Here is a 24,759-nt window from a genome sequence, read left to right as displayed (position 1 = left end):
CCCATTTGGTTTCTCTTTGTAGGGCAATCAAAAACATAACAGAAGGTGACACACTTACACACACATACACATACAATGACATGAAATACATGGAAAGAATATAAATTAACCAATAAAGCGATGTAGAGTTAAGGTGCAAAAATACAATCTTCACCCACTTCTCTCTACTCCTGTGTTTTCAAGCATTGCAACATGTTCAATGCCATCGGTGGCAAGGGCAACCAGAACAGGTCTGAATGTTTATAAATTTTCTAAGTGTTGAAAGTTAAAGCAAAATCCTTTGGGATCTATGATCACACATTTTGGTAGAAACTGCAGATTTACAGAGATGACTACTGAGCAGTAGGCAGTAAATGGAGCCAAGAAGTACAATCTTGCCCATTCATCCTCCATAGGATAAAGTATTGACTTCAATCAGTGACTCGTCATTTTATAAAATCTTCACCCTGAAAGATAAAGTTACCAATGTAAGAATGCTTGCAAGTCAATGAAGCTTGGTTAATCTGTTTTAAAATACATTTTGTTTAGTATCTATGGAGAAAGGCTTTTTAAAAATATGTATTGAAAGGAAACTGAGCTGATCTGGTTTTTTTCATTAATTCAATTTAGATTAAGGCAAATGTTACCTCATCTAAGAAAAGCTATCAAAAAAGCAAACCCTTCAATTTTATAAAAATATTTTAAAAGAGGGGCATCTAGGTGGTTTAGTTGGTTGGGTGGCCGACTCTTAGTTTGGCTCAAGTGGTGATCTCAGGGTCCTGAGATTGAGCCCCACATCAGGCTCTGCACTGAATGCAGGGTGTGCTTGTCCCTCTTCCTCCTTCCTACCCCTCCCCCTGTTCTCTCTCTCAAAAAAAATCTTTAAAAAAATTTTAAAAGATAAAAAGTTTATAACATACTCTTGTAACTGTTACAAGTATTCCCAAAGCAGTCACCATGACAAAGAAACCAATCCATTACATCTTCATTACAAAATCTTCCTGGTCTCTTCAACAAATAGTGCTGGAATGACGGGATATTCGCATGCAAAAGAATTAAACTGAACCTCTACCTCACACCATATAGAAAATAAACTCAAAATGGATCAATGAGCTAAAATATAAGAGCTAAAACTATAAAACTCTTAGAAGAAAACATAGGGGTAAGTCTTCATGACCTTGGATTTAGCAATGGATTGTTACACATGACAAAGCATGAACAACAAAAGAAAAAACAGATAAACTGGACTTCAACAAAATTTCAATGTTTTGTGCATTCTTAATAGGACACTATCAAGAATGTTAAAAGACAACCTACACAATGGGAGAAATATCTGCAAAATATTTCTGATAAAGGTCTAGAACCCAGAATATATAAAGAACTCTTACAACTCGGGGCACCTGGGTGGCTCAGTGGTTTAAGCCTCTGCCTTCAGCTCAGGTCATGGTCTCAGGGTCCTGGGATCGAGCCCCATATCGGGCTCTCTGCTCAGTGGGGAGCCTGTTTCTCCCTCTCTCTCTGCCTACCTCTCTCTCTGTCAAATAAAAAAAAAAAAAAAAGAACTCTTACCACTCAACAACAAAATGAAAAACAACTCAATTAAAATGTGGGCAAGGGACTTAAGACTTTCTTCAGAGAAGATATAAAAATGGCCATGAAGCACAGGAAGAGATGCTCGGCACCATTAGTCTTCAGGGAAATGCAAATCAATACCACAATCAGATACTACTTCACATCTTAGGAAGGCTACAGTTTTTAAAAATGGAAAATAAAAGGCACAGGCAAGATGTAGAGAAATGGAAAGCTTCCTATCTTACTGGTGGGAATGCAGCATATTTCAGCTACTGTGGAAAACAGTTAGTGGTTCCTCTAAAAGTTAAATGTGGAATTACCATATGACCCAGAAATTCTACTTCTAGGTGTATAACCCAAAGAACTGAAAACAAGTACTCAAACACATACTTGTATGCTCATGTTTCAAAGCATACCGTTCACAATAAGCCTAAAGGGAGAATCAAATGTCAATAGACCAATGGATAAATCAATTATTATATACATACATACTGGAATATTATATAGCCACAAAATGTAAAAAGTACGAGTATATGCTATAATGTGGAAGAAGCTTGAAAACATCATGCTAGCTGAAAGAAGCCAGACACGGAAAATCACATGCTGTATGTTTCCATTTACAAGAAATTTACCCAGAATAGGTAACTCCATAGAGAGAGAAGGCAAATTCACAATTGCCAGGGGCAGGAGGGATGGATTAAGAACAAGTAACTGGGGCACCTGGGTGGCTCAGTGGGTTAAGCCTCTGCCTTCGGCTCAGGTCATGATCTCAGGGTCATGGGATCGAGCCCCATATCGGGCTCTCTGCTCAGCAGGGGGCCTGCTTCCCTCTCTTTCTCTCTGCCTGCCTCTCTGCCTACTTGTGATCTCTTTCTGTCAAGTAAATAAATAAAATCTTAAAAAAAAAAAAGAACAAGTAACTGTTTAATGAATTTGGGATTTTCTTTGGGGGTGATAAAATGTTTTGTAACTACATAAAAGTGGTGGCTATACAACACTGTGAATGTACCAAATGCCTCTGAATTATTACTTTTAAATGTTTTTTGTTATGTAAATTTCACCATAATTAAAAAAAATCCTACAGTGATGGGCTACTGTACTACATAGAGTTTGGACTAGGTGAAGACAGGTTTTCCCATTAAAGCTGTGTGACCTTGGGTGCCTTATCCAACTCCTCTGCTTTTTTTTTTTTTTTTTTAAAGATTTTATTTGAGAGAGAGAGAATGAGAGGGGGAAGGTCAGAGAAGAAGATACCCTGCCGACCAGGGAGCCCAATATGGGACCCGATCCTGGGACTCCAGGATCATGACCTGAGCTAAAGGCAGTAGCTCAACCAACTAAGCCACCCAGTGCCCTCCTCTGCTATTTCTTCATCTATAAAATAAAAAGTATAATTCCTTAACACAAACATTGGAGAAAAAACAAGATAAATATAAGTGAAAGTGTTTTGTAAGCTGTAAATAAAAATACAAATAAAAGGCATTATTATTAACAATAACTAGAATGGTATACTTCCATTTATGGGCTAAGTCGACTTTAAAATTCTTCCATACATTTAGCAGTTGCTCTTCATAGATCCCATGTAAAATTCACTTCAGTATTTAGAATCTAACACTATTTCACTTGCTTATTAGTGTATTACAAATGACATCAACATTTTATTTAATGACATACAAGGAAAGAGGCCAATGGAAACCCTACCTTAAGACGCTCCTCTAAATATAAACTCTCCCCATCACTGTACTCACAGGAATTGCTATTAGCATCTGTCTTCCCAGCTTTTGTGTGCCTGCTTGAGTTCTGCTGAGATTTGCTTTGCTCTTCTCCAGTGAGTAGGGCCTTGATTTCAGAAGGGATTTTTCCTTGGTCCATTGCCATGCACCACTGCTTGTACTGAAATATGTAAAATATATTTAAGTAAAATTTTACTAGTCAGAGTTCAGGAACCACTGGTGGAAATCCTAGATGTAGTAACTTCCATAACTAGAGGTCAAACTGGCTGCTGGGAATCCTGCCCCACCGTATTTCCCGTTTCCCACGGAGCACATGTATAAGGCTTGCCATCTTTCAGAAGAGGGTAGGCAACCGCTGATGCTGCTTCTTGTGATACACTGGAGTAGTGTTCAGATTTAGAAGGCCCCTCTAGTGAAAAGAACATCTCCCCACAGTGTGCCACTAATTAGGATCCTTCTCTTTTTGCTAACTATCACATTATCATTTCCATTCCTAAAATAAATAATTCTGTAATTTCCGTTCTCTTTCATAAACATTCACTGAACGTCTACTTTCTACCAAAATGTATACTGTGGACTTTGGGGGTATACAAAGATTAGTCAGTTCAAAGGCTATGCCCTCAAGTGGTTTATACTGCAGAGCATGAGAAATAATTTACAGCATAAGTTAAATTCAATATACATGTATTTTTAAAATCTACTGAATAGTACGTGTCTGGATTCTCTTCAGGCCCCAACCTTATGTCTTGCCTTTTAAAATGCTGAGGTAGTAGCCTGTCCCAGTTTTGTGATGATCATAGTAGTATTCTTTCTCCTGCAACCTGTCACCTCCTCCCTTGAGGTCATAGTAATGAGATTTCCATTCTCTTTAACATTTCTACAGCCATCACCCAAAGTCTTAATGAATGAATGAAACATGGTGAATAAATATGAAATACAAATGGTATACAATACATACTGTTACATACTGCTATATTGCCTTTTCCACTTAGCAATATATTGTGAACGCCTTTCTAGAGCAGTAAATATATATGTGCATCGTGATTTTTTTTAATGGCTGAAAAGTAGTCCAATATCTGAATGTTGGACTACTTTGCAGCCATTAAAAAATCTCCTATTGTTGGGGCGCCTGGGTGGTTCAGTGGATTAAGCCACTGCCTTCGGCTCAGGTCATGATCTCAGGGTCAAGCCCCGCATCGGACTCTCTGCTCAGCGGGGAGCCTGCCCCCCCCCCTGCCTACTTGTGATCTCTCTCTCTGTCAAATAAATAAATAAAATCTTTAAAAAAAAAATCTCCTATTGTTGTACATTTGGGTTATTTTCCATTTTTTTTCTTTCATCCCTCAGCGAAATAGTCATGTACATTCTGTTTCCACCAGCACTGTGTGAAAATGCTTCTTTGCCTACATCCTGGCTAACAGATTTCTTTCCCGTATTTGTCAAGTGGATATGTGAAAATTGGTATCTTCATACTTTAATTTGCTAAGCTTAGGTTGATTTTTTCATGTGTTTATTCATAGACTTTCTTACCATTTCCAGTTCCTCTCTGAGGGCACATATGGCTCTTTCCCGACTGGATACCAACTCTTCCAAATACTGGTATCTTAGTTTTTTCCTAGCTCGGCATTCTCTTGCACTCTGCCGGCTCCTCTCAAGTTTTGCCTTCAAGTCGATTTTGGCTGGCTTCCGACCACGTTTGCCGGGCTTCTTTACTTTCCCTCCAACCACCTTCAGCAAGAGAGAAAAGAAACCATTTTTTCCCTCTCAGTTCTGTTTCTAGGAAAGTGACTATGGCTGCATATTATTAGTAAGGAAAACATTTACAAGTAATAAATAAATGAAACCTATGAAACTGAGAAAGCATAATCCCATGAAATGCCTTAGGAGTCTTTGCTTCCTGGTTTTTTTGTTTTGTTTTGTTTTGTTTTTTTTCCCGATACTCTTGATACCATGAGTGTGAGAGAAGAAATACTCTAAGTTTTCATTATTTCTTCAATAACAAACTTTAAGTAGTTTAACAGTAAACTTTATGAACCATATGTAGCTGGATACTAAAATCTAAAAGACTGCCACTAAGTACTTTGTTTACATGGAATTTTTATTGACTGAGAAAATAGTAAGTAAAAAAAAAAATCAATATTTAAAATTCTAAGTTCAGTGTGATCTTGACATTAAAAAATAACACAAAGAAGAGATGATATTTGTTAAAACATCAGTAAGGGGGGGGTGCCTGTGTGGCTCAATTGTTAAGCATCTGCCCTTGGCTCAGGTCATGGTCCTAGGGTCTTGGGATGGAGCCCCCACACTGTGCTCCCTGCTCGGTGGGAAGCCTGTTTCTCTGAGCAGAGAGTGAGATGTGGGATTTGACCCCGGGACCCTGAAATCATGACCTGAGCCTAAGGCAGACACTTAACCAACTGAGCCACCCAAGTGCCCTATGTTTTTTATATATATATGTATATATTTATTTATTCATTTATTTATTTATAAATAAGTTTCCTAAGCAATTTAGCTATGACTTCCCTCTTCAAGTTTATCAAGTCCAAAGGAACACACAGGAAGTCCCTGACATCTTCAAGATAATTCTCTCCTGACTTTAGAAGCCTATAACTCTAGACTGTCTCAGGAGATTTCTACCTGCTCCCACTAGTCATACGACATCTTTTCAATATCTCTGTTACTCATTTTCCTGCATAGGCACAATTTTTTGGTGACAGACAAGTAATTTAATCTTCCTTGTTTAGCTTTGGAACCTCCCCAAGTTCTTATACAACACATAACTATGAGATAAGTGTGATGAATTTTTAAATACATCAACTTGAACATCAAATAAATTTTCTTGAAAGCAATTACCTTGAAAAGGGGTTACATTTATTACAATGAACAAGCTTTTCCGTAAAGTGCTTTCAGAACTAGTTTTTAGAAGCTACAATGCAGTCTGCCTCAGATTACCTACTTTATCTGACGAGGTTCTGAATGATGCCTAGTTCTTTCTGAAAATTACCCTCAGGGAATAAAATGTCACAACTTCAGTATTCTGAAAGGAATATTGCTGAGGCTTTAAAAGGCAATTGTTGGGGCGCCTGGGTGGCTCAGTGGATTAAGCCACTGCCTTCGGCTCAGGTCATGATCTCAGGGTCCTGGGATCGAGCCCCACATCGGGCTCTCTGCTCTGCAGGGAGACTGCTTCCTCCTCTCTCTCTGCCTGCCTCTCTGCCTACTTGTGATCTCTCTCTCTGTCAAATAAATAAATAAAATCTTTAAAAAAAAAAATAAAAGGCAATTGTTAAAGAGAAGATGCAAAACTCAAACACTGACAAATCATTGCAATAAAGTAGCAACTTTATCAGGTAATGAAACTCAAACTCAATATTCACGTGGCTATAAAAACTCTCATTAGTTTGTTTGAAAATCACTATTACTATCAGACACCAACAACGTCCAGTACCCTACAAAGATCAGATCATTACTAAGTATAATGGTTAGGTAGAAGATCAAACTGTACATATGAATCAGCCACATTTACCAGATGCTGGCTGGTAACATAACGGAGGGTCAACCACCACAGCACGCGTTTTTACAGGGTGGCTCTGAAATGAGGCTGAATATTCCAGGGCTCTGGGGGAAAAAAAAAACCTTCCTTTCCACCACTGTGGTAAAGCTAGCTGCTTCAGTACTACTCCCAAATTAGTTTCAACTTTTCAAAAACAGGTCTTTTAAGGGATGCCTGGGTGGTTCAGTTAATTAAGTGTTCAACTCTTGATTTCAGCTCAGGTCATGATCTCAGCGTCCTGGGATTGAGCTCTGCATGGGCTCTGCACTCAGCAAGGAGTCTGCTTCTCTCCCTCTCCCTTTGCCACTCCCTCTCGCACCCCACCACCAAGCACTCTCTCTCTAAAAAAAAAACCAAACAGGTCTCTCAAAGCTTTTTATACTATGCATTATCATGTTTTTATTCTAATATAATAATATACACTTCAGGAAACTGCAGTTTTAATTAAATAGTTTGAAATCATCTTACATTAAAATAAAGTGTATTTGCTATTACTACAGTGTTTAAAAAGGAACATATTTAGCGTAAATTCAGGTCTATAGCAAAATAAATGGTAAACACATCTATTCTCTACATAGTGAACTCAATCATCAATAACACAACACTGTAATCTAATACCTCATATATTTGTTTTTAATTAATTCAGGAGAGGCTGCCTTTGAGAAACCAAAAAAAGAGGACACAGTGTACTTTACAGACTTGACTGATTTTGTAAACCTCACACAGTCATAAAAACCCAATAACAGTTATAACCCTTTGTTTAGTTTTCATGGTAGTAATATTATTTTATTCCTTTCTTTTTTAATTAGAAAGGCATAGTGAATAAATCCAGGGTTCCTGTATTTTATATCCCCTCCTGTAAAATTACATTAAAACCACATAACCACCACTTCCCTAGTTTAATTTTCCTCAATGGTAGACTGAATTTTTGGCTTTGGATGCCAGCTGAAATCTGATTAGTGTACCAGTTTTCAAGACTCAGGTACATTAAAGGATTACTGGGAATCTTTTTTTTTTTTCAAAGATTTTATTTATTCATTTGTCACAGAGAGATGTTACAAGCAGGCAGAGAGGCAGGCAGAGAGAAAGGGGGAAGCAGGCTCCCTGCTGAGCAGAGAGCCTGATGCAGGGCTTGATCCCAGGATCCTGAGATCATGATCTGAACTGAAGGCAGAGGCTTAACCCACTGAGCCACCCAGGCACCCTAGATTACTGGAAATCTTAAGCATAAGAGCATTTTGTAAAGAAAAAGGTATTATACAGGGGCACATGGGTGGCTCAGTTGGTTAAGTGCCCAACTCTTGATCTCACAGTTGTGGGATCAAGCCCCACATTAGGCTCCATGCTCAGCACAGAGTCTGCTTGAGATTCTCTCTCTCTCTCTGTCCCTCCCCCCACTCATACACTCTCTTGCTCAAAATACATAAAATCTTTTTTTTTAAAAAAGGAGGGGCGCCTGGGTGACTCAGTGGGTTAAAGCCTCTGCCTTCGGCTTGGGTCATGATCCCAGAGTCCTGAGATAGAGCCCCACTTCGGGCTCTCTGCTCGGCAGGGAGCCTGCTTCCTCCTCTCGCTCTGCCTGCCTCTCTGCCTACTTGTGATCTCTGTCTGTCAAATAAAAAAAATCTTAAAAAAAAAAAGGAAAAGAAAAAGGTATTATACAAATGTGGATTGGTATACTAGTTGCCTTAACAACTTAATTTCATATATTTCATAAGCCATAATGATTAGGGGACGGTTAGGAGAAATTAATAGAAGGAACCAGAAACTAAAACTGAAATCAACCTCATGAATTCCTCCCAAATGTCTCTGGGCCAAAAACCATCCTTGCCAATGTTTCATAAAGTTTTCACAAACTCAGTGATTACCACATTGTCCCCTTGCTCTATCGTTTTTCTTTTGTAAGGAAGTGTATTCATGTGGCTAAGTAAACGTACTGATTTTTATGCTCCAACACAAATGCCAAAGAACACTATGAAAGTAATATAAGATTTAGCTTTTTCTACTCTAGTTTTATTTCTATCCACATACTAGCCACATGAAATTTTAAATAGCTATCTTTAAAACAGTGGTATCTTTATCTACTACCCCTTTTACTTCTCCCCCACCCCCAAAACACATTTGTGAGCCAGAAATAGAAAGCCCCAAGGGAAACACTCAGAAAGCTTGTATCCCTAGCCCTCACCATGAACAAACTTACTAGCCATTGATTTTTTTCTTACTCTCCACAAAGAAGTTATTACACAAAGGAGGATAGCAGAGATGTTAAATTTTAGTAAGGCTTTTGTAATACCAAGTTTGTTTTCATTATATGTTAAAAAGGTTCAAGTCTATTTATTATAAGCAAGTAAGAGTGAAGATCCTACTTTTCTGTTAATGACTTGTTTTTGTTGTTTTAATATTTTCTCCATTCAGACAAGCTAAAACTAGATGTTATTTTTAGAAAGTATGCACTAGGGACCATCGTATAATTCTATCTCAGTATACAGCAATTATTATTTAATAAATACAGCAGATAAAAAAACCAAAAGATGTTCCTAAATAATGACTGGGTCAAAGAAGAGATCACAAGGGGCGCCTGGGTGGCTCAGTGGGTTAAAGCCTCTGCCTTCGGCTCAGGTCATGATCCCAGGGTCCTGCGATAGAGCCCCGCGTCGGGCTCTCTGCTCAGCAGAGAGCCTGCTTCTCTTCCTCTCTCTCTGCCTGCCTCTCCATCTATTTGTGATCTCTGTCAAATAAATAAATAAAAATCTTAAAAAAAAAAAAAAGAAGAAGAAGAAATCACAAGGGAAACGAGAAAACCACTTTGAAGTGAATGAAAAGGAAAACCCAATACACCAAAATGTGATGCGATTCAGCTAACGCAGTGCTCAAAGGGAGCTCTAAATGCCTAAACTAAAAAAGAAGAATTGAAATCAATAACCTAACTTTCCACCTTAGGAAACTAGAAAAAGAAGAGCAAGTTAACCCCAAAGCAAGCTGATGGAAGGAAATAACAAATATCAGAGCAGACATAAACAAAATAGAGGATGGCAAAACAATAGAGAAAATCAATGAAACCAAAAGTTGGTTCTTCAAAAAGGTCAGCAAAATCAACAAAACTTGGGCTAAACTGGTCAAGAGAAAACATTCAAAATACTAAAATCAAGGGGTGCTTGGGTGGCTCAGGCAGTTAAGTGTCTGCCTTTGGCTTGGGTCATGGTCCCAGGGTCCTGGGATTGGGCCCTGAATTGGGTCCTGGGAATTGGATATCCCCCTCCTTGTGCTCTCTCTCTCGAATAAATAAATAAAAGTTAAAAAAAAAAAACACCAAAATACTAAAATCAAGACAGATTTTAGTAGACATCATCCCTACCAACTTTACAGAAATAAAAATCGTTACATGGGATAGCATGAAAAATTATAGGCCCAAATCTAGATAACCTAGAAGAAATGGACAAATTCCCAGAAAGAGACAAAGTAGCAAAACTGACTTGAGAGAAAAAAATAAAAAATCTGAAAAGACCTATAACAAATAAAGAGACTGAATTAGTAATTGGAAAATCTCCCACAAAGAAAAGACCAGGTCCAAGTGACCTCACTGGTGAATTCTACTGAACATTTAAAGAACTAACAATAATTCTTCATAAACTCTTCCAAAAAACCAGAAAATAACATTTCCCATTATTATTAGCCTGATACCAAAAGTGAGACTTGTACACTGAAAACCACAAAACAGCATTATAAAAAACTAATGATCTAATAAAAAGAAAGACATCCCATGTTAATGGATTGAAAGACTTTATATTGGTTTGTGGTTTTTTAAAAATTATTTATTTATTTATTTGACAGAGAGAGAGAGAGAGAGATCACAAGTAGGCAGAGAGTCAGGCAGAGAGGTAGGGGGAAGCAGGCTTCCCGCCGAGCAGAAAGCCCAATGTGGGGCTCGATCCCAGGACCCTGGGATCATGATCCGAGCTGAAGGCAGAGGCCCAACCCACTGAGCCACCCAGGCACCCCAAGACTTTATATTGTTAAGATGACAATAGTCCCCAAATTGATCTACAGATTCAACATGATCCCTATCAAAATCCCAGCTGGGGGCACCTAGCTGGCTCATTTGGTACAGCATTTGACTCTTGATCTCACAGTCCTGAGTTTGAGCCCCATGTCAGGTGTGGAGATTACTTTGAAAAAAATCCCAGCTGCCTTTTTGCAGAAATTGACAAGATAATAAAAAAAAAAATTCGTATGGAAATGCAGGGACCCAAAACAGCCAATCTTGAAAAACAACAAAAGTGGAATGGCTTATGCTTTCTGATTTCAAAATTTATTAGAAAGCTATAGTAATCAAGATAGTGTGGCAATGGCACAGGGGTAAACATACATATCAATGAAAAAGAACTGAGAATCCAGAAATAACCCCTTACGTTTATGATCAATTGATTTTCAGTAACGTGCCACAGCAATAGAGAAATGGGAAAAGAATAGTCTTTTTAGTAAATGGTGCTGGAACAACTGGGATCTACAAGCAAAAGAATTAAGCTGGACTCCTACAACACGACATATACAAAAATTAACTCAAAACAAAGCCCTAAATGTAACCTATAAAACTTATAGAGGAAAACAGAAATAAATTTGTGCCCTTGGATTAGGCCACGAATTCTTAGATATGACATCACAAGTATATACAACAAAAGAAAAAATAAACTAGACTTCAAAGTTAAAAATTTTATGCTTAAAAAAGAACATTAGGGGCAACTGGGTGACTCAGTGGGACAAACCTCCGCCTTTGGCTCAGGTCATGATCTCAGGATCCTGGGATAGAGCCCCATGTCGCATCAGGCTCTCTGCTCAGCAGGGAGCCTGCTGCCCGCCCCCCCCGCCCCCGCCTGCCTCTCTGCCTACTTGTGATCTGTCAAATAAGTAAATAAAATCTTTAAAACAAACAAACAAAAAAACACCATTAAGGTCAACCCATAGAATGGGAGAAAATATTTGTAAATCAAACATATGATAAGGGAATTGTATCCAGAGTATGTAAGGAACTTTGACAATTCAACAAAAAAGACAAAAAATCCTATTAAAGTGTGGGCAAAGTATATGAATAGACATTTCTCCAAAGAAAATATATATATGACCAATAAACATATGAAAAAACATTCAACATCATTATTCATTTTGGAAATGTGAATCAAAACCAAGAAATAACACTTTACACCCACTAGGATGGCTATATAATAAAAACAGCCAATAACGTGAAGATGTGGAGAAATGGAACTCTCATACATTGCTGGGGGGGGATATAAAATGGTGGCCATTCCCCAAAATAGTAAACACAGAATTACCATATGACCCAGCAATTCTACTCCTAGGTAATCCCAAAAAGAAATGAAAACATATGTCCACTTAAGAATTTGTACAATGGATGTTCACAGCACTGTATTTCATGATAGCTAAAAAGTGGGAACAACCCAAATGTCCACCAACTGATGAGTACATAGCAAAATGTTGTGTGTTTATACAATGGAACATTATTCAGGCATTAAAAGGAATGAAGCACTGATACATGGTTCAACATAGATGAACACTGGAAACATTATACCAAGTAAAAGAAGCTAAACAGAAAATGGTCACACACTGTACGATTCCATTCATATAAAATGCCCAGAAGAGGCAAATTTACAGCGATTAAAAAGTAGAGTATTGATGTTTTGGGGGGTGGGGAGAGACTGGGAAGTGGCTAATTTTTTTTTTCTTTTTAAAATTAATATACTTTGCTTTTTTTTTTTTTTTTAATTTGACAGAGAACACCAGTAGGCAAAGAGGCAGGCAGAGAGAGAGAGGGAGAAGCAGGCTCCCTGCCAAAGCAGAGAGCCCGATGTGAGACTCGATCCTACAACCCCAGGATCAGGACCCAAGCCAAAGGCAGCAGTCTAACCCACTGAGCCACCCAGGCGCCCTATACTTTGCTTTTTAGAGCTCTTTTAGGTTTATAAAAAATTAAGCGGAAAAGTACAGAGTTCCCATATATCCCCTTTTCCTCCACCCTCCAGCGTCCCCTATTATTAACATCTTGCATTAGTGTAGTACATTCATTACAATTGATGAACCAATGTTATTAATAAATCCAAAGTCTACATTAGGGTTCACTCTGTGTTATACAATTCTATGGGTTTGACAAATGCATATATCATGTATCCACCATTATAGCATCATACAGAATATTTTTGCTGCCCTAAAAATCCCATGTTCCACCTATTCCTCCCTCCCTCGCTCCCAAAATGTTGGCAACCACTGACCTTTTTACTATCTCTATAGTTTTACTACCTTTATAGGACCCTGGCATCATGACCGGAGCCAAAGGCAGACACTAAACTGAGCCACTCAGGAGCCCCAACAAGTTCAACTTTCATAGAGGAGTTATGTGCTCTGTAGGGTCTTCTTAAAATGAGAAAGGCTCCAGTGTCCAGATTAAATACTATTCCAGAGACTCTTGGGTCATTCTACTTCTAGCTTTTCAGGAGCTAACAACAAGCACTTAAATTCAAAGCTAATGGATACCTGAGTGGCTCAGTCTGTTGAGCATCTGCCTTCGGCTCAGGTCATGATCCCAGGGTCCCGGTATCGAGACCCACAAAGGGCTCCTTGCTCAATGGGGAGCCTGCTTCTCCCTCTGCCTTTCACTCCCCCAGCTTGTGCTCTCTCTCTGGCATATAAATAAAATCTTTAAAAACAATATTTTTAAAAATTCAAGGCTAAATCAAGGTGTGTAGGAAGAGAGCACTCACTATGGGACAAGGTCTTGAGCTGGGCACTCTACATGTTATTTCACACCATTTCAGGTGAGGGGAAAATTAATTCCTTTATTTGACAACCATCAACCATTTATTAAACACCACCATACTCCAAAGAGTGTGAAACTCCAGGAATATTAATGTAAGAAGATGGGGGTCCTAATTTGTAAGGAATATGGACTGATGAAACACAGCAGACATGAAATAAACAATAACATCATAAGGGGCAGGATATCAGTGTATACAGGAGGGGAGGCAAATATATACACACCAGAGATGCATAGTGGTCTTTTCTATTTTATAGATGACAAAATTTTAGTCCAGAGAATTTCAGTATCAGATCGGGATCTAGAACCTAAGACCCTTGATATGCATCATAGCAACTTGTCACGAATTAACTCACTATCATCAAGTACGACTGTTTCCCCCAAATTTCATGGTAGGACTCACTGCCTTGATCATATCATGCCCTGAAAAGGCTCTAAAACTGACAGGTGCTTTATATGCACTTCAGTATTAATGCTATCTAGTCATTCATTTACTCCAGCTCACTGTGACCTCAGGCACCTGATGGAGGATGGTGGTGAGGAGGTTAACTAACAAGCTTTTCATTTTATGCTTCCTTGAAATTTCCCTCTACTATTGTGGCTCTCCATGCCCACCAACTGAAATCATGCCAATCTATTTCTTTAAAAATTCTGATTTACCTTTCCTCTCTACTCTTACTACCCATATCAGTCTGAGCCCCACTCACAGGTTATTACAATAGTTTCTCAGTGGGTCTTCCTACCATCTCTCCTTTTCCATTCCCACTTTCCCAGCTAATCTCTCCTGCAAAGAGGGGCCAAGTTAACCTTTCTTTTCAGCTTATTAAAATAACCTTGCTGTATTTCCACTCTTTGTAAAAAAGTGGTATCTAATCATTATACAAAGAATAAACTTTAATGGCCCTTTGGCCATGTTACTCTCCAGCCCAAGAGAAGACCTCTGACTCCGCACTACTTCCTGGGTCACCATCTCCCGGGTATCAGTTTGCTATTGGCTGCTGTGACAATTACCACAAACCTGGTGGTGATTAAAACAACACAAATGTATTCTTTCTGTTCTGGAGGGGGGAAGTTCGGCAGGGTTGCATTCCCTTGGGAAACTGTAGGGGAGAGAATCCATCCTTTGCCTCTTCCAGCATCTAGTAGCTATCAGCATGCCTTGATCTTTGGCCCTAACAATCGAACCTCTACCTCTGTGGTCTCACTGCCTCCATACCTGTCTGCCAAATCTCCCTTGGCCTCACTCTCATGAGGACACTTGTCATTGGATTGAGGGCCCACCCAGATAATCGAGGATAAATTCTTCCTCTCAAAATTATTAACTTAATCACTTTTTTTTTTTTTTTTTGCCAAATAAGGTAAACTTTTACCATATAAGGTGATATTCACAGGTTCCAGGGATTAGGACATCAATGTATCTTTTTAGGGGCCATCATTCAGCCCACTACATCCAGGCTCCTGCTCACCAAGCCCGTCTTCTCTTTCTTACTCCTAACAGGGGCATCGTATGAAGTCATGCCTCCTCAGGACCTCACCCTGTCCCCTGCATTCCCACCTATCTTCACCATTTCTCTAAATGTTCCCTCCATCTCCCAACATCTGCAATAGCAAATGTTATGCTTTCTTTGGTTAGGGTCAGCTCTAGCCCTCTTCCTCTGAAGCTCTCCCTGATAATTACCCTTTTCCCATGTCATTTTTCTTCTCCTAATGCCTGGAACATACAGTGAACACACTGAATTTATACATTACACTGTTTTTTTCTAGTGGCCTCACAGAATTAAGTTCTATCTCCTCCAAGTAACGTGAGCTCCTCATGCACCAAAGCCGTGTTTTCAACTTCCGTAACCTCAACTGTAACTGGGCCGTATGCAGCCCGGAGCCAGGCATTTGGGAGGCATTTATTAAATGACTGATTGAATAAATAAATGCAAAGAAAAATTAGGAATATTCTGAAACAGACTTAAGTTGATATCACTACTATGACTGCCGAATTATAGAAGTTGTTAAAAAAAACAAAAAGCTCCCTCATAAGGGATATAAAATCTGAAAAGCCAGTTAAGAACTCTTAACTATTTTACCACCCTTTTTACACTTATTTACATCCTAATGCTCTAATTCTTAAGGCAACTCATAAAAGTTTCAAGCTGTTAAGCCTAACAGAATTATCGCATTTACACGTTTACCCGAAGAGGTAGGGAGCAACAGCTCCAGCTAAAAACAAAATAGAGCAGGAGGGCTTGTTTTGCTCTTTTCAAAAACATGAAGTGAAAAGTTATCTCCAACTGTTTAAAGAAAAATAAGATAGATATGAATGTTCCCAGCTAGTGCTCTTTACCACTTTAAAGAAAAAACAAGTAGCTGAATTTTCATTTGGTGTTAAGACTCCCAAAACTTCCTTCACAGCTGTGGGTTAGGCCTTTTATTTACCAGATCTTCAGAAAGAAAGTCTAATCACATCTTCCTGCTGCTAACCTTTCTGCCAGTTCTTCTAGTCCACGGAAGGAGAAAGCAGATAAAGTAGGTCTCTCTGAACTGAGAGTTAACTCCTGCCTCTCCTCTCCCAACACCTATGCCCGCTCCGGCCCCCAGCTATGTCTGGGAAGCTATCCTGCATATACCTGAGCGATGCCTGAAACTTAAAAGCTGACTAAGAGCTGACTAAGAGTGGTCTATACCGGGGCGTCTGGGTGGCTCAGTGGATTAAGCCGCTGCCTTCGGCTCAGGTCATGATCTCAGGGTCCTGGGATCGAGCCCCACATCCGGCTCTCTGCTCCGCAGGGAGCCTGCTTCCTCCTCTCTCTCTGCCTGCCTCTCTGCCTACTTGTGATCTCTCTCTCTGTGTCAAATAAATAAATAAAATCTAAAAAAAAAAAAAAAATTAAAAGAGTGTCTTTTAAGCAAACTGTCTTTGCTTCATTCCTGCCCACCTCTTTCTCAACCGCCACGTTCTGGCTTCTACCCTATCACTCCAGGGGAAATTCTCTTGCTAGGTTCCTAAACAATCTCCTATTTTCCAAGTCCAGCAGATATTTTTTCACTGTTTACTTGACCCTTTTTTTTTTTCTGTAGCATCTCATATCGTAGACTAAGTACGTTCTTTAAAATTCTCTACTCCCAGGGCGCCTGGGTGGCTCAGTGGGTTAAGCCTCTGCCTTTGGCTCGGGTCATGATCTCAGGGTCCTGGGATTGAGCCCCGCATTGGGCTCTCTGCTCAGCAGGGAGCCTGCTCCTCCTCTCTCTCTACCTGCCTCTGCCTACTTGTGATCTATCTCTCTCTGTCAAATAAATAAATAAAATGTTAAAAAAAATTCTCTGCTCCCTTCAGTAAATGGCATAATAGCCCTTTTTGTTCTCGTTCTCCTGTATCACTAACCTCTCCGTTCCCGTTTATGTTGCTGAGTCCTGTTCTTCAGCCCCTTTGGATCATTTTATTGTTTTCTTCTAGGGTTCTGTCTCTTTAGCTCTCTTTTCTGTCCACACTCTTCACCCCTAAAGGATTTTATGCATGCTCCATCAACTACAACCACTGTAATAGTCTCAATATGGTCTTCAGCTCAGGCCTTTCTCATGAGCAATTAACCCAGCTGGTGCAGGGTCAGAGAGCACTAGCATTTATTGAGAACCCATGATGTACTAAGTTCTTTTGATACGGATTCACATATTACAGCTAACTCTTGAACAACATGAGGGTAATGGATGCCAACCCCCAAGCAGTCAAAAAATTGTAACTTTTCACTCCCCCCAAAACTTGACTACTACTGGCCTACTGCTGAAGCTTTACCAATCACATAAAGAGTCAATTTTTGCATATTTTGTATATGTGTTATATATTGTAATCCTACAGTCAAGCTAGAGAAAATGTTATTAAGAAAATCACAAGGATGAGAAAATATATTTACAGTACTGTACTATATTTATTTTTTTTAAATTCATGTATAAGTGGGTTGGTGCAGTTCAAACCTGCATTGCTCAATGGTCAACTGATTCTTTTTTTTTTTTAAGAAAGTTCTATGCCCAACATGGGGCCTGAATTCATGACCTGAGATCAAGAGTCACATGCTCTACTGACTGAGCCAGGCAGATGTCCCAAGGGTCAACTGTTACTACCTTTAATTCTCACAATAACTCATTAGAGTTTTATTAACCCATCCAACGAAGAAATTCAGTTTGGAAGAGATGAAAGACAGTTTGAAAGTGGTAGAAAGGAGATATGAACATGGAGCTATCCATGTTCTTTACTAATTGGACCACCTGCTTCTAGTCTTATCCAAGTTCCTACATCTTTACCCTAATCCATTCTCCATATAGCCATTAGCATTTTTTCCTTCAAAGATGCACATCCAATATTGTCATGCCTGCTTTAAAATCCTTCAGTGGCTCCCCAACATGTATGGCCTTGGTTTTCAAACTTTGGTAAGCATATTCCCCACTCAGTTGGGGAGCCTAATTAAAATTCAAATTCCCAAGACCCATTCCCAAGATTCTGGGTCAGCAGATGTTTCCTTTATTCCACACTTTGAAAAATACAGACCATGGGGCACCTGGGTAGCTCAGTGGGTTAAAGTCTCTGCCTTCCACTCAGGTCATGATCCCAGAGTTCTGGGATCGAGCCCCACATCAAGCCCCACATCGGGCTCTCTGCTCAGCAGGGAGCCTGCTTCCTCCTCCCCGCCCCCCGCCTGCCTCTCTGCCTACTTGTGATCTCTGTCAAATACATAAATAAAATTTTTAAAAAAGAAAAAGAAAAATACAGACCAAAATTTGGGAGCTTAACTTGCCAGGCATATCATGATCTGGCCCCAGCTTACTTTTCCATCCTCATCTCTGCCATGCCTCTACTGGTATTTTAAGCTCTAGCTCAGGGGTCAGCAACCTACAGCCCTGCTGGCCAAGCCTGTTGCCAGTTTTGGTAAATAGAAGTTTTATTAGAACACAGCCACACCCAGTCATTAAGTTTTGCCTATGGTTACTTTGTGCTAAACTGGCGGGGTTGAGTAATAGCAACAGAGATCAAAATGGCTGGCAAATAATTACTATCTGGCCCTTTACTGAAAATTTGCCAATTCCTGATCTAACTTGTAGCATAATACTTGTTAATCAATGCAGTATGCTTTAGTGTGAGATCTTCCTTCTTTTCCTTTTTCTGGAGGACTCCTATTATTCCTCACAGATTCACTCCTACTGTGTCAACCAGTGTCTGACATGCCTAGAGAGGCACCCGTTCTTACTGCTCCAAAAGCACTTTGCCTCTATTGCCCTTATTTTTACCTCACTCTATTGTAATGACTAGTCTATATGTCTGCCAAGCCCACTGAAATGTAAGCTCCCAAGAACAGTTATAAACTTTTCCACCTTTCTCTGTCTAGCATAATGCATGTACATATTAGGTGACCAACAAATACTTAAGGAATTAATGAATGAATACACTTTCCTGAAAACCTTAAAAGAACTAATCATTCTGAATAAGAATATATAAACTTAGATTTCAACTGGTTTCTGTATTATTGAAATCACTCCTTAGGGGTAAACTATCTTGTGAGGTGCCCTATGTAAAATATGCATGTAACCTAGACAGGAAAGGAAGGCCCATTAAATCTGTCACAGATTTGTTTAGTAGAGGAGCTGGCTCTTCTGTTTTGGTCTTGTGGATAGTACTGATGAAGAGGAGGACGGGAAATACATAAAATGTCTGGGTTTTATGGCACTGTTCAAGACAGGCAGGGGCCAAAGGACAGATCTGGGAGTGTCAAAGACATTTTTGGGCCAAGTTAAAATTTTTGTGAGAACCAATACTACTTAGAAAAACGGAATGGGGGTGCCTGGGTGGCTCAGTGGGTTAAAGCCTCTGCCTTCGGCTCAGGTCATGATCCCAGGATCCTGGGATCGAGCCCCACATCGGGCTCTCTGCTCAGCAGGGAGCCTGCTTCCTCCTCTCTCTCTCTGCCTGCCTCTGCCTACTTGTAATCTCTGTCTGTCAAATAAATAAATAAAGTCTTAAAAAAAAAAACAAAACGGAATGGAACAGAAGATCCTATCTTTTTACCTAAGAGGTAAGGAAGGTGTGAGAAACCTTATTTTCAGATAATCGTGTGTAATACAGGTAGACAGGAAGTCTATGAAGGAGAATAGCGTCCACATTACCATACTGTGGCCAGCGTCTGGGCCAATCTCCTGTCAGTCACTCAACTGAAACTTGATGCCCTGCAGTGCCAGGCAATACAGTATGGCAGTCTTTTACCAGCTTAGTCTGTGGCAGGAACACGTCTGGTCAAGGATATTTCAATTTATATCAGTCATTGATTCAATAGAGAGAAAAGTCAAATATAAAATAAAAAAATAAGAACCTTCTGCCTATGATCAAAGCCTCTGAAAATAACACACTTTTATTTTCTTTGTAACTGAATGCAACAGGCGAGGAAGAAGCAGCTTTCATAAAAATAAGCACTTCTTCCTAGTGGTGTACATGCAGGTAGGCTCACAAGACTACCTTTCTCACACAATCTGACAGTTAAATGCACAGCTTAAGTTAATTTCTTCTTTTTTTAAAAATTTTAAAAAAGATTTTATTTATTTATTTGACAGAGAGAGAGATCACAAGTAGGCAGAGAGGCAGGCAGAGAGAGAGAAAAGGAAAGGGGATCCCTGCTGAACAGAGAGCCCAATGCGGGGCTCAATCCCAACACCCTGAGATCATGACCTGAGCCAAAGCAGAGGCTTAACCCACTGAGCCACCCAGGAGCCCTTAAGTTCATTTCATGCTTCATCCCATTGCCCCGTCCCATCTGGGGACACAGGAGCAAAGGGAAGTGTAAGTATAAACATGGCTGCAAATGTTAGGAATAACACAGAATTAATAATTACTAAAATGAGCATCTCAGGTACCTAAGGACCAAAGAAGTCACTCTTAGTAACAACAGTTACTAGTAACTATAGTAACTAGTAACAATAACATTTTTTGTGTGTGTCTACTATGTGTTAAGGCTCTGTACTCAATGCTTTATAGTAATGCATTATCCCTAATCCTCAACAAAGCCTGTGAAAACGATATTAACCATTTAGAAGATAAAATGGAAACTCAGAAAGGTTAATGAACTCAGCCAAGATTTTTCTTTCCCAATTAGTAGAGATCTACTCAGTCAGTGTTTGAGCTCTGCTGCTTAGCACTTTCCCAAGCCCCCACTTTTAGGTGCCCATCTACCTCTTGCTTTATTTTTGCCATTTGCCACTGACTGTATATATTCTGCCTGGGTGGCTCAATGGAGCACACTGATTCATAAAGCCCAGGCACATCAGGGCAATCTTCTTCTTTTTTTTTTTTTTTTAAGATTTTATTTATTTATTTGACAGAGAGAGATCACAAGTAGGCAAAGAGGCAGGCAAAGAGAGAGAGAGGAGGAAGCAGGCTCCTCGCCAAGCAGAGAGCCTGATACGGGACTCGATCCCAGGACCCCAAGATCATGACCCAAGCTGAAGGCAGAGGCTTAACCCACTGAGCAACCTAGGCGCCCTCAGGGCAATCTTCTTAATGCCACTCTGTTCCAACCCAGTCACTATTAGTGAGTATTCGAGGCTGTATCAGGCACATTGCTAGATGTTAGAAAGGTAAAGTTGCACTTCCATTCAAATCTGTCCTACTCTGACTCCAGAAAGGTAGGTGACAGAATGTGGAGAGCTCCTGGCAAACTCATTCATCACCACTGCTGAAAAGAACTCAGAAGGGGCACCCAGTCAGTTAAGCAGTACCTTCAACTCAGGTCCTGATCTCCAGGCACTGGGATCAAGCCCCGCCCCTTGTGGGGCTCCCTACTCAGCAGGAAGTCTGCTTCTTCCTCCAACCCGCCCCCATCTTGTGCTCTGTCAAATAAACAATAAAATCTTTTTAAAAATTATTTTAAAAAACCCAACTCAGAATACAGAATCTTTATATAGGGAAGTCCTCCCATCATCATCACCTGTTTCTCTGACCTGCTGATTCAAATACTGTCTCTCTACAACTGCTACTCCTGCCCTCTTCATCCTCTTCCTATTCCCCTGGCTTTGCTGTCAGCCAGTTTGTCAGCCTTTATGCTCTCTGATCATACTTTATGCACAACCACCATAATTCCAAGCCCCAACTTTCACCTCCCCTTATACAGGAGAAAATGGAACCTGAGACTCTATCACCAATACATAATGTGAGGAGAAAATGCGTTTTGTGTGTATGTATGTCTATGCTAGGAGGACAATATAATTCTGTAGGACTGTAACAAATAGAGCACAGAGAAAGGCCAGGCTGGAAGCTGCCAAAGACTTCGGGGCGGTTTCATACTGCCTGACTGCTGGAAGAGCAGTCTGATCTTGCTGTACATGGCATTTAAATATTACTCATCCACAACTACGACGTGTATTCGAAGTGAAAGTAGTGTATTCGCAGAGGCACTATCCATCCACAGACATGTGGAGTAGATTTTCTTTTCCATAATCATTAAAGATTTAAGAAACTGCTGGTTTCTAAAAACAATGAATTAAAAAGAATGAGAACTGAGTTCATTTTGCTTTCTACCCCCCAGATTTAACTTCACTCTTTTAGGGAAAACAATAAAATTTTATACCCTCCACTACAGTTTGCTAGTTTTAGAAATAGCTCCTATGTGATTTTATAGCTAAGTAAAATAACTCCAAATCCTATGTATTTTTCTTGGACTTGAGACTAGTGAAGACTTTGAGAAAGTTATTAAATGTTTCAAAAGTCTGAAAAGGAAACTAAAAATTTTATAGAATATACTGTGAAAGCCTCAAATTAAGGAAATTAAAAAACAATGTTATTTTAGCATCTTAAAGAGCCATAACATTATTCTGAAAAAGGTAATGGATACGGTATTCAGATTTACTTTCAAAATTAATACTGAGCAATCAAGCTAGCAAGACTTTCATGGAAAAATTATTTTCTGATGTTTCTGGAAAACTTTCAGAACTCCCCCTTTCTGTCTTGGAAACACCACTTCCTGTTAGGGTTTGCTGCAAACCGTTTCTCCAGGTGAGTCTCAATTCCAAAGTACTGCGATGGGCTTTGCCCTCTGTCTACCACTTTGCTCAGAGCCTTCTGTGAGAACAGGAAGAGGAGATAATGTAGAATAAGCCAAGCAGCATGGAGAATCTAGAAATTTTTTCACTCTAAGGATGAGTGAAACAAAAAAGTGACAGCAGCAGAGTATTACTGGTTTGGTGGAGGGTGAAAGGGCATCCAAACGAAGGAAAAAGCTAGCCTGAGCAGTATGCCAGAAACTGTGGAAAGTAAGACTTCTGAAAGGCATAGAGAAGGAATGATTTCTACTTCAAAACTGCCAAAGTCTATTAGTCTGACTCCTTAAAAAAAAAAAAAGTCCAATTTCCTAAACATTCTAAAACATCAATAAGCTGACCATCCCTATCTTCATGAGCTAAAACTAGACAACATTAATGTGGATAGACATAAAGACAGAAATAGGTTATACATAAACTATATGAATTAGCCAATTATGAACAATGTCTGTTAGAATCATAGGGATAACTGATTTGGATGGCAAAAGGTGGTAGGATATTAAGATAGATTAACAAGAAGGAATTCACTACTTCTCTTAGAGAAGCCTTTCTACAGGAGGTTAGATTCTGGACGAATAGCAACAGGAGCTTAGCAGAGTGTTCCAACCAACCACAGGAAAATATCTCAGAGGGGGAGTGAACTGATTATATGAATGGGGCATTGAGTAAGGGAGCCTGAGAGAAGAAAGGGGAACCTTCAAGGGGAATAGGGCTGGTTCAGGGTGCCCTAATTAAGGTCTCCAAACTGGAGAAAGTCTGGGAGGGGGGCAGGGGAAGGCAAAAAGAAAAAGCCCCGTGGTTTCTTCACTTATTTCGCTAGGCAAGTTAAGGACTAGGCTTTGCACTACCTGGAAAAGCTGACAAACAGGCTTGTCTTGGGAGTGAAAAATTTCCAGAGGAGAGAGCCCTTTCTGGGAAGACGCAGCCCCCTGTTCCCTGAATTCCTGGCTGGGCACCATGGGGTAGTAACTGGAGGCGCAGGGATGTCTATGGCAGGTGTTTCCTGGGTGTTGGCGTGGCTACCAGGCTGAGGTTCAGCGGCGGGTCTAGCACTTAGCGACAAGCAGGCGGCGGCGGCGGCAGCTGCGCGTGCAAACCACAGGACTTACCTTACTGTCATCCATCTCGGCGGACAGGCCGGCCTGGCCAGGCGCTCCCTCCCTCTGCCCTCCCCCGGCTCAGCCGGCCTGGCCCGGCCCGGCCCCCGCCCCGGGGGAAGAAGGGGATATGGTTCTGACTGTCTCCTCCTTTCGCCTAATAGTTCGATTCCCTGATGCCACAGTCACGGGGACGAGGGACCAGTTCAGGAATGACAGAGCGGACCCTGGAGGCGGCCCAAAACGCCTCCTTTCGCCGCCGCCGCCTCCTCCTCCCACTCCATGACAGTCTCGGGGTGTGTTTACAGACGCCCTGGAGAGCGGCCCGGACGGGAGGGTGGGCGGGAGCACTGCACGCGGAATGGCCTCTTCGGTTGCCGTATTCGGGGGGCATTCTGGGGATTGTAGTTTTCCCTAACACACTATCCGCAGGGCTGACTAGGAAGAAAACTACAATGTCCACATACCCTCAGCAAGGCGTCTGTTTTCCTCCTGCCGGCGAGCGCTGCGGGGGAGGAGCCAGTCAGGAGGCCGGTCTACGTTTCCAGCCGTGAGCTGTCTTGGACTTCCAGCGCTCTGGGCACTGGTGGGATGACTTTGGGGCCCCACAGAAGCCCGCCCCAAGGAGGAGCCCTGGGAGCAGGCCCTCCTCCGGGATACCGAGGAAACCCTGAAGATTCTTTATTACACACACAGACCAAAGCGGGGGGGGGGGGGGGGGGGGGTGAGAAAGAAAGAAAAGAAAACTAAGAGTGTACAGTGCTGCAGCTGTTTTGAGAAAGAATTGGGCAGTTCTCACAATATTAGACCTTAAAGTTACCATATCGCCAACAATTCCAAAGAAATGAAAACATACTTCCATGTGAAAACCTGTACAAGGATGTTCTATCCTAGAAGCATTATTCATAATAGTCAAAAAGTGGAACAACCCAAATGTCCGTC

General features: G+C 40.6%; 1 protein-coding gene across 1 annotated transcript; it reads right to left on the bottom strand.

Moving 5' to 3' along the window:
• Window positions 1–24,140, bottom strand: CREBL2 (cAMP responsive element binding protein like 2). The gene is made up of 4 exons (XM_046013580.1): window positions 23,830–24,140; window positions 4,815–5,012; window positions 3,300–3,444; window positions 1–446 (listed from the first exon to the last, which is right to left on the bottom strand). Exons 1-4 carry the CDS (start codon window positions 23,842–23,844, stop codon window positions 442–444), a joined length of 363 nt encoding a protein of 120 aa, XP_045869536.1. The 5' UTR covers window positions 23,845–24,140; the 3' UTR covers window positions 1–441.
• Between the last annotated feature and the right edge of the window lie 619 nt (window positions 24,141–24,759).

The sequence above is a fragment of the Meles meles genome, chromosome 7 (genome assembly GCF_922984935.1).
Source record: "Meles meles chromosome 7, mMelMel3.1 paternal haplotype, whole genome shotgun sequence".
In the NCBI taxonomy this organism is placed as follows: Eukaryota; Metazoa; Chordata; class Mammalia; order Carnivora; family Mustelidae; genus Meles; species Meles meles.
This window is presented reverse-complemented; position numbering and strand designations above follow the sequence as displayed.

Excerpts from the sequence above, each read along its gene's own strand:
- CREBL2 (XM_046013580.1), bottom strand. Across the intron at positions 3,445-4,814 it reads TCAGAGAGGAACTGGAAATG|TACAAGCAGTGGTGCATGGC; the intron begins GTAAGAAAGTCT and ends TACATATTTCAG.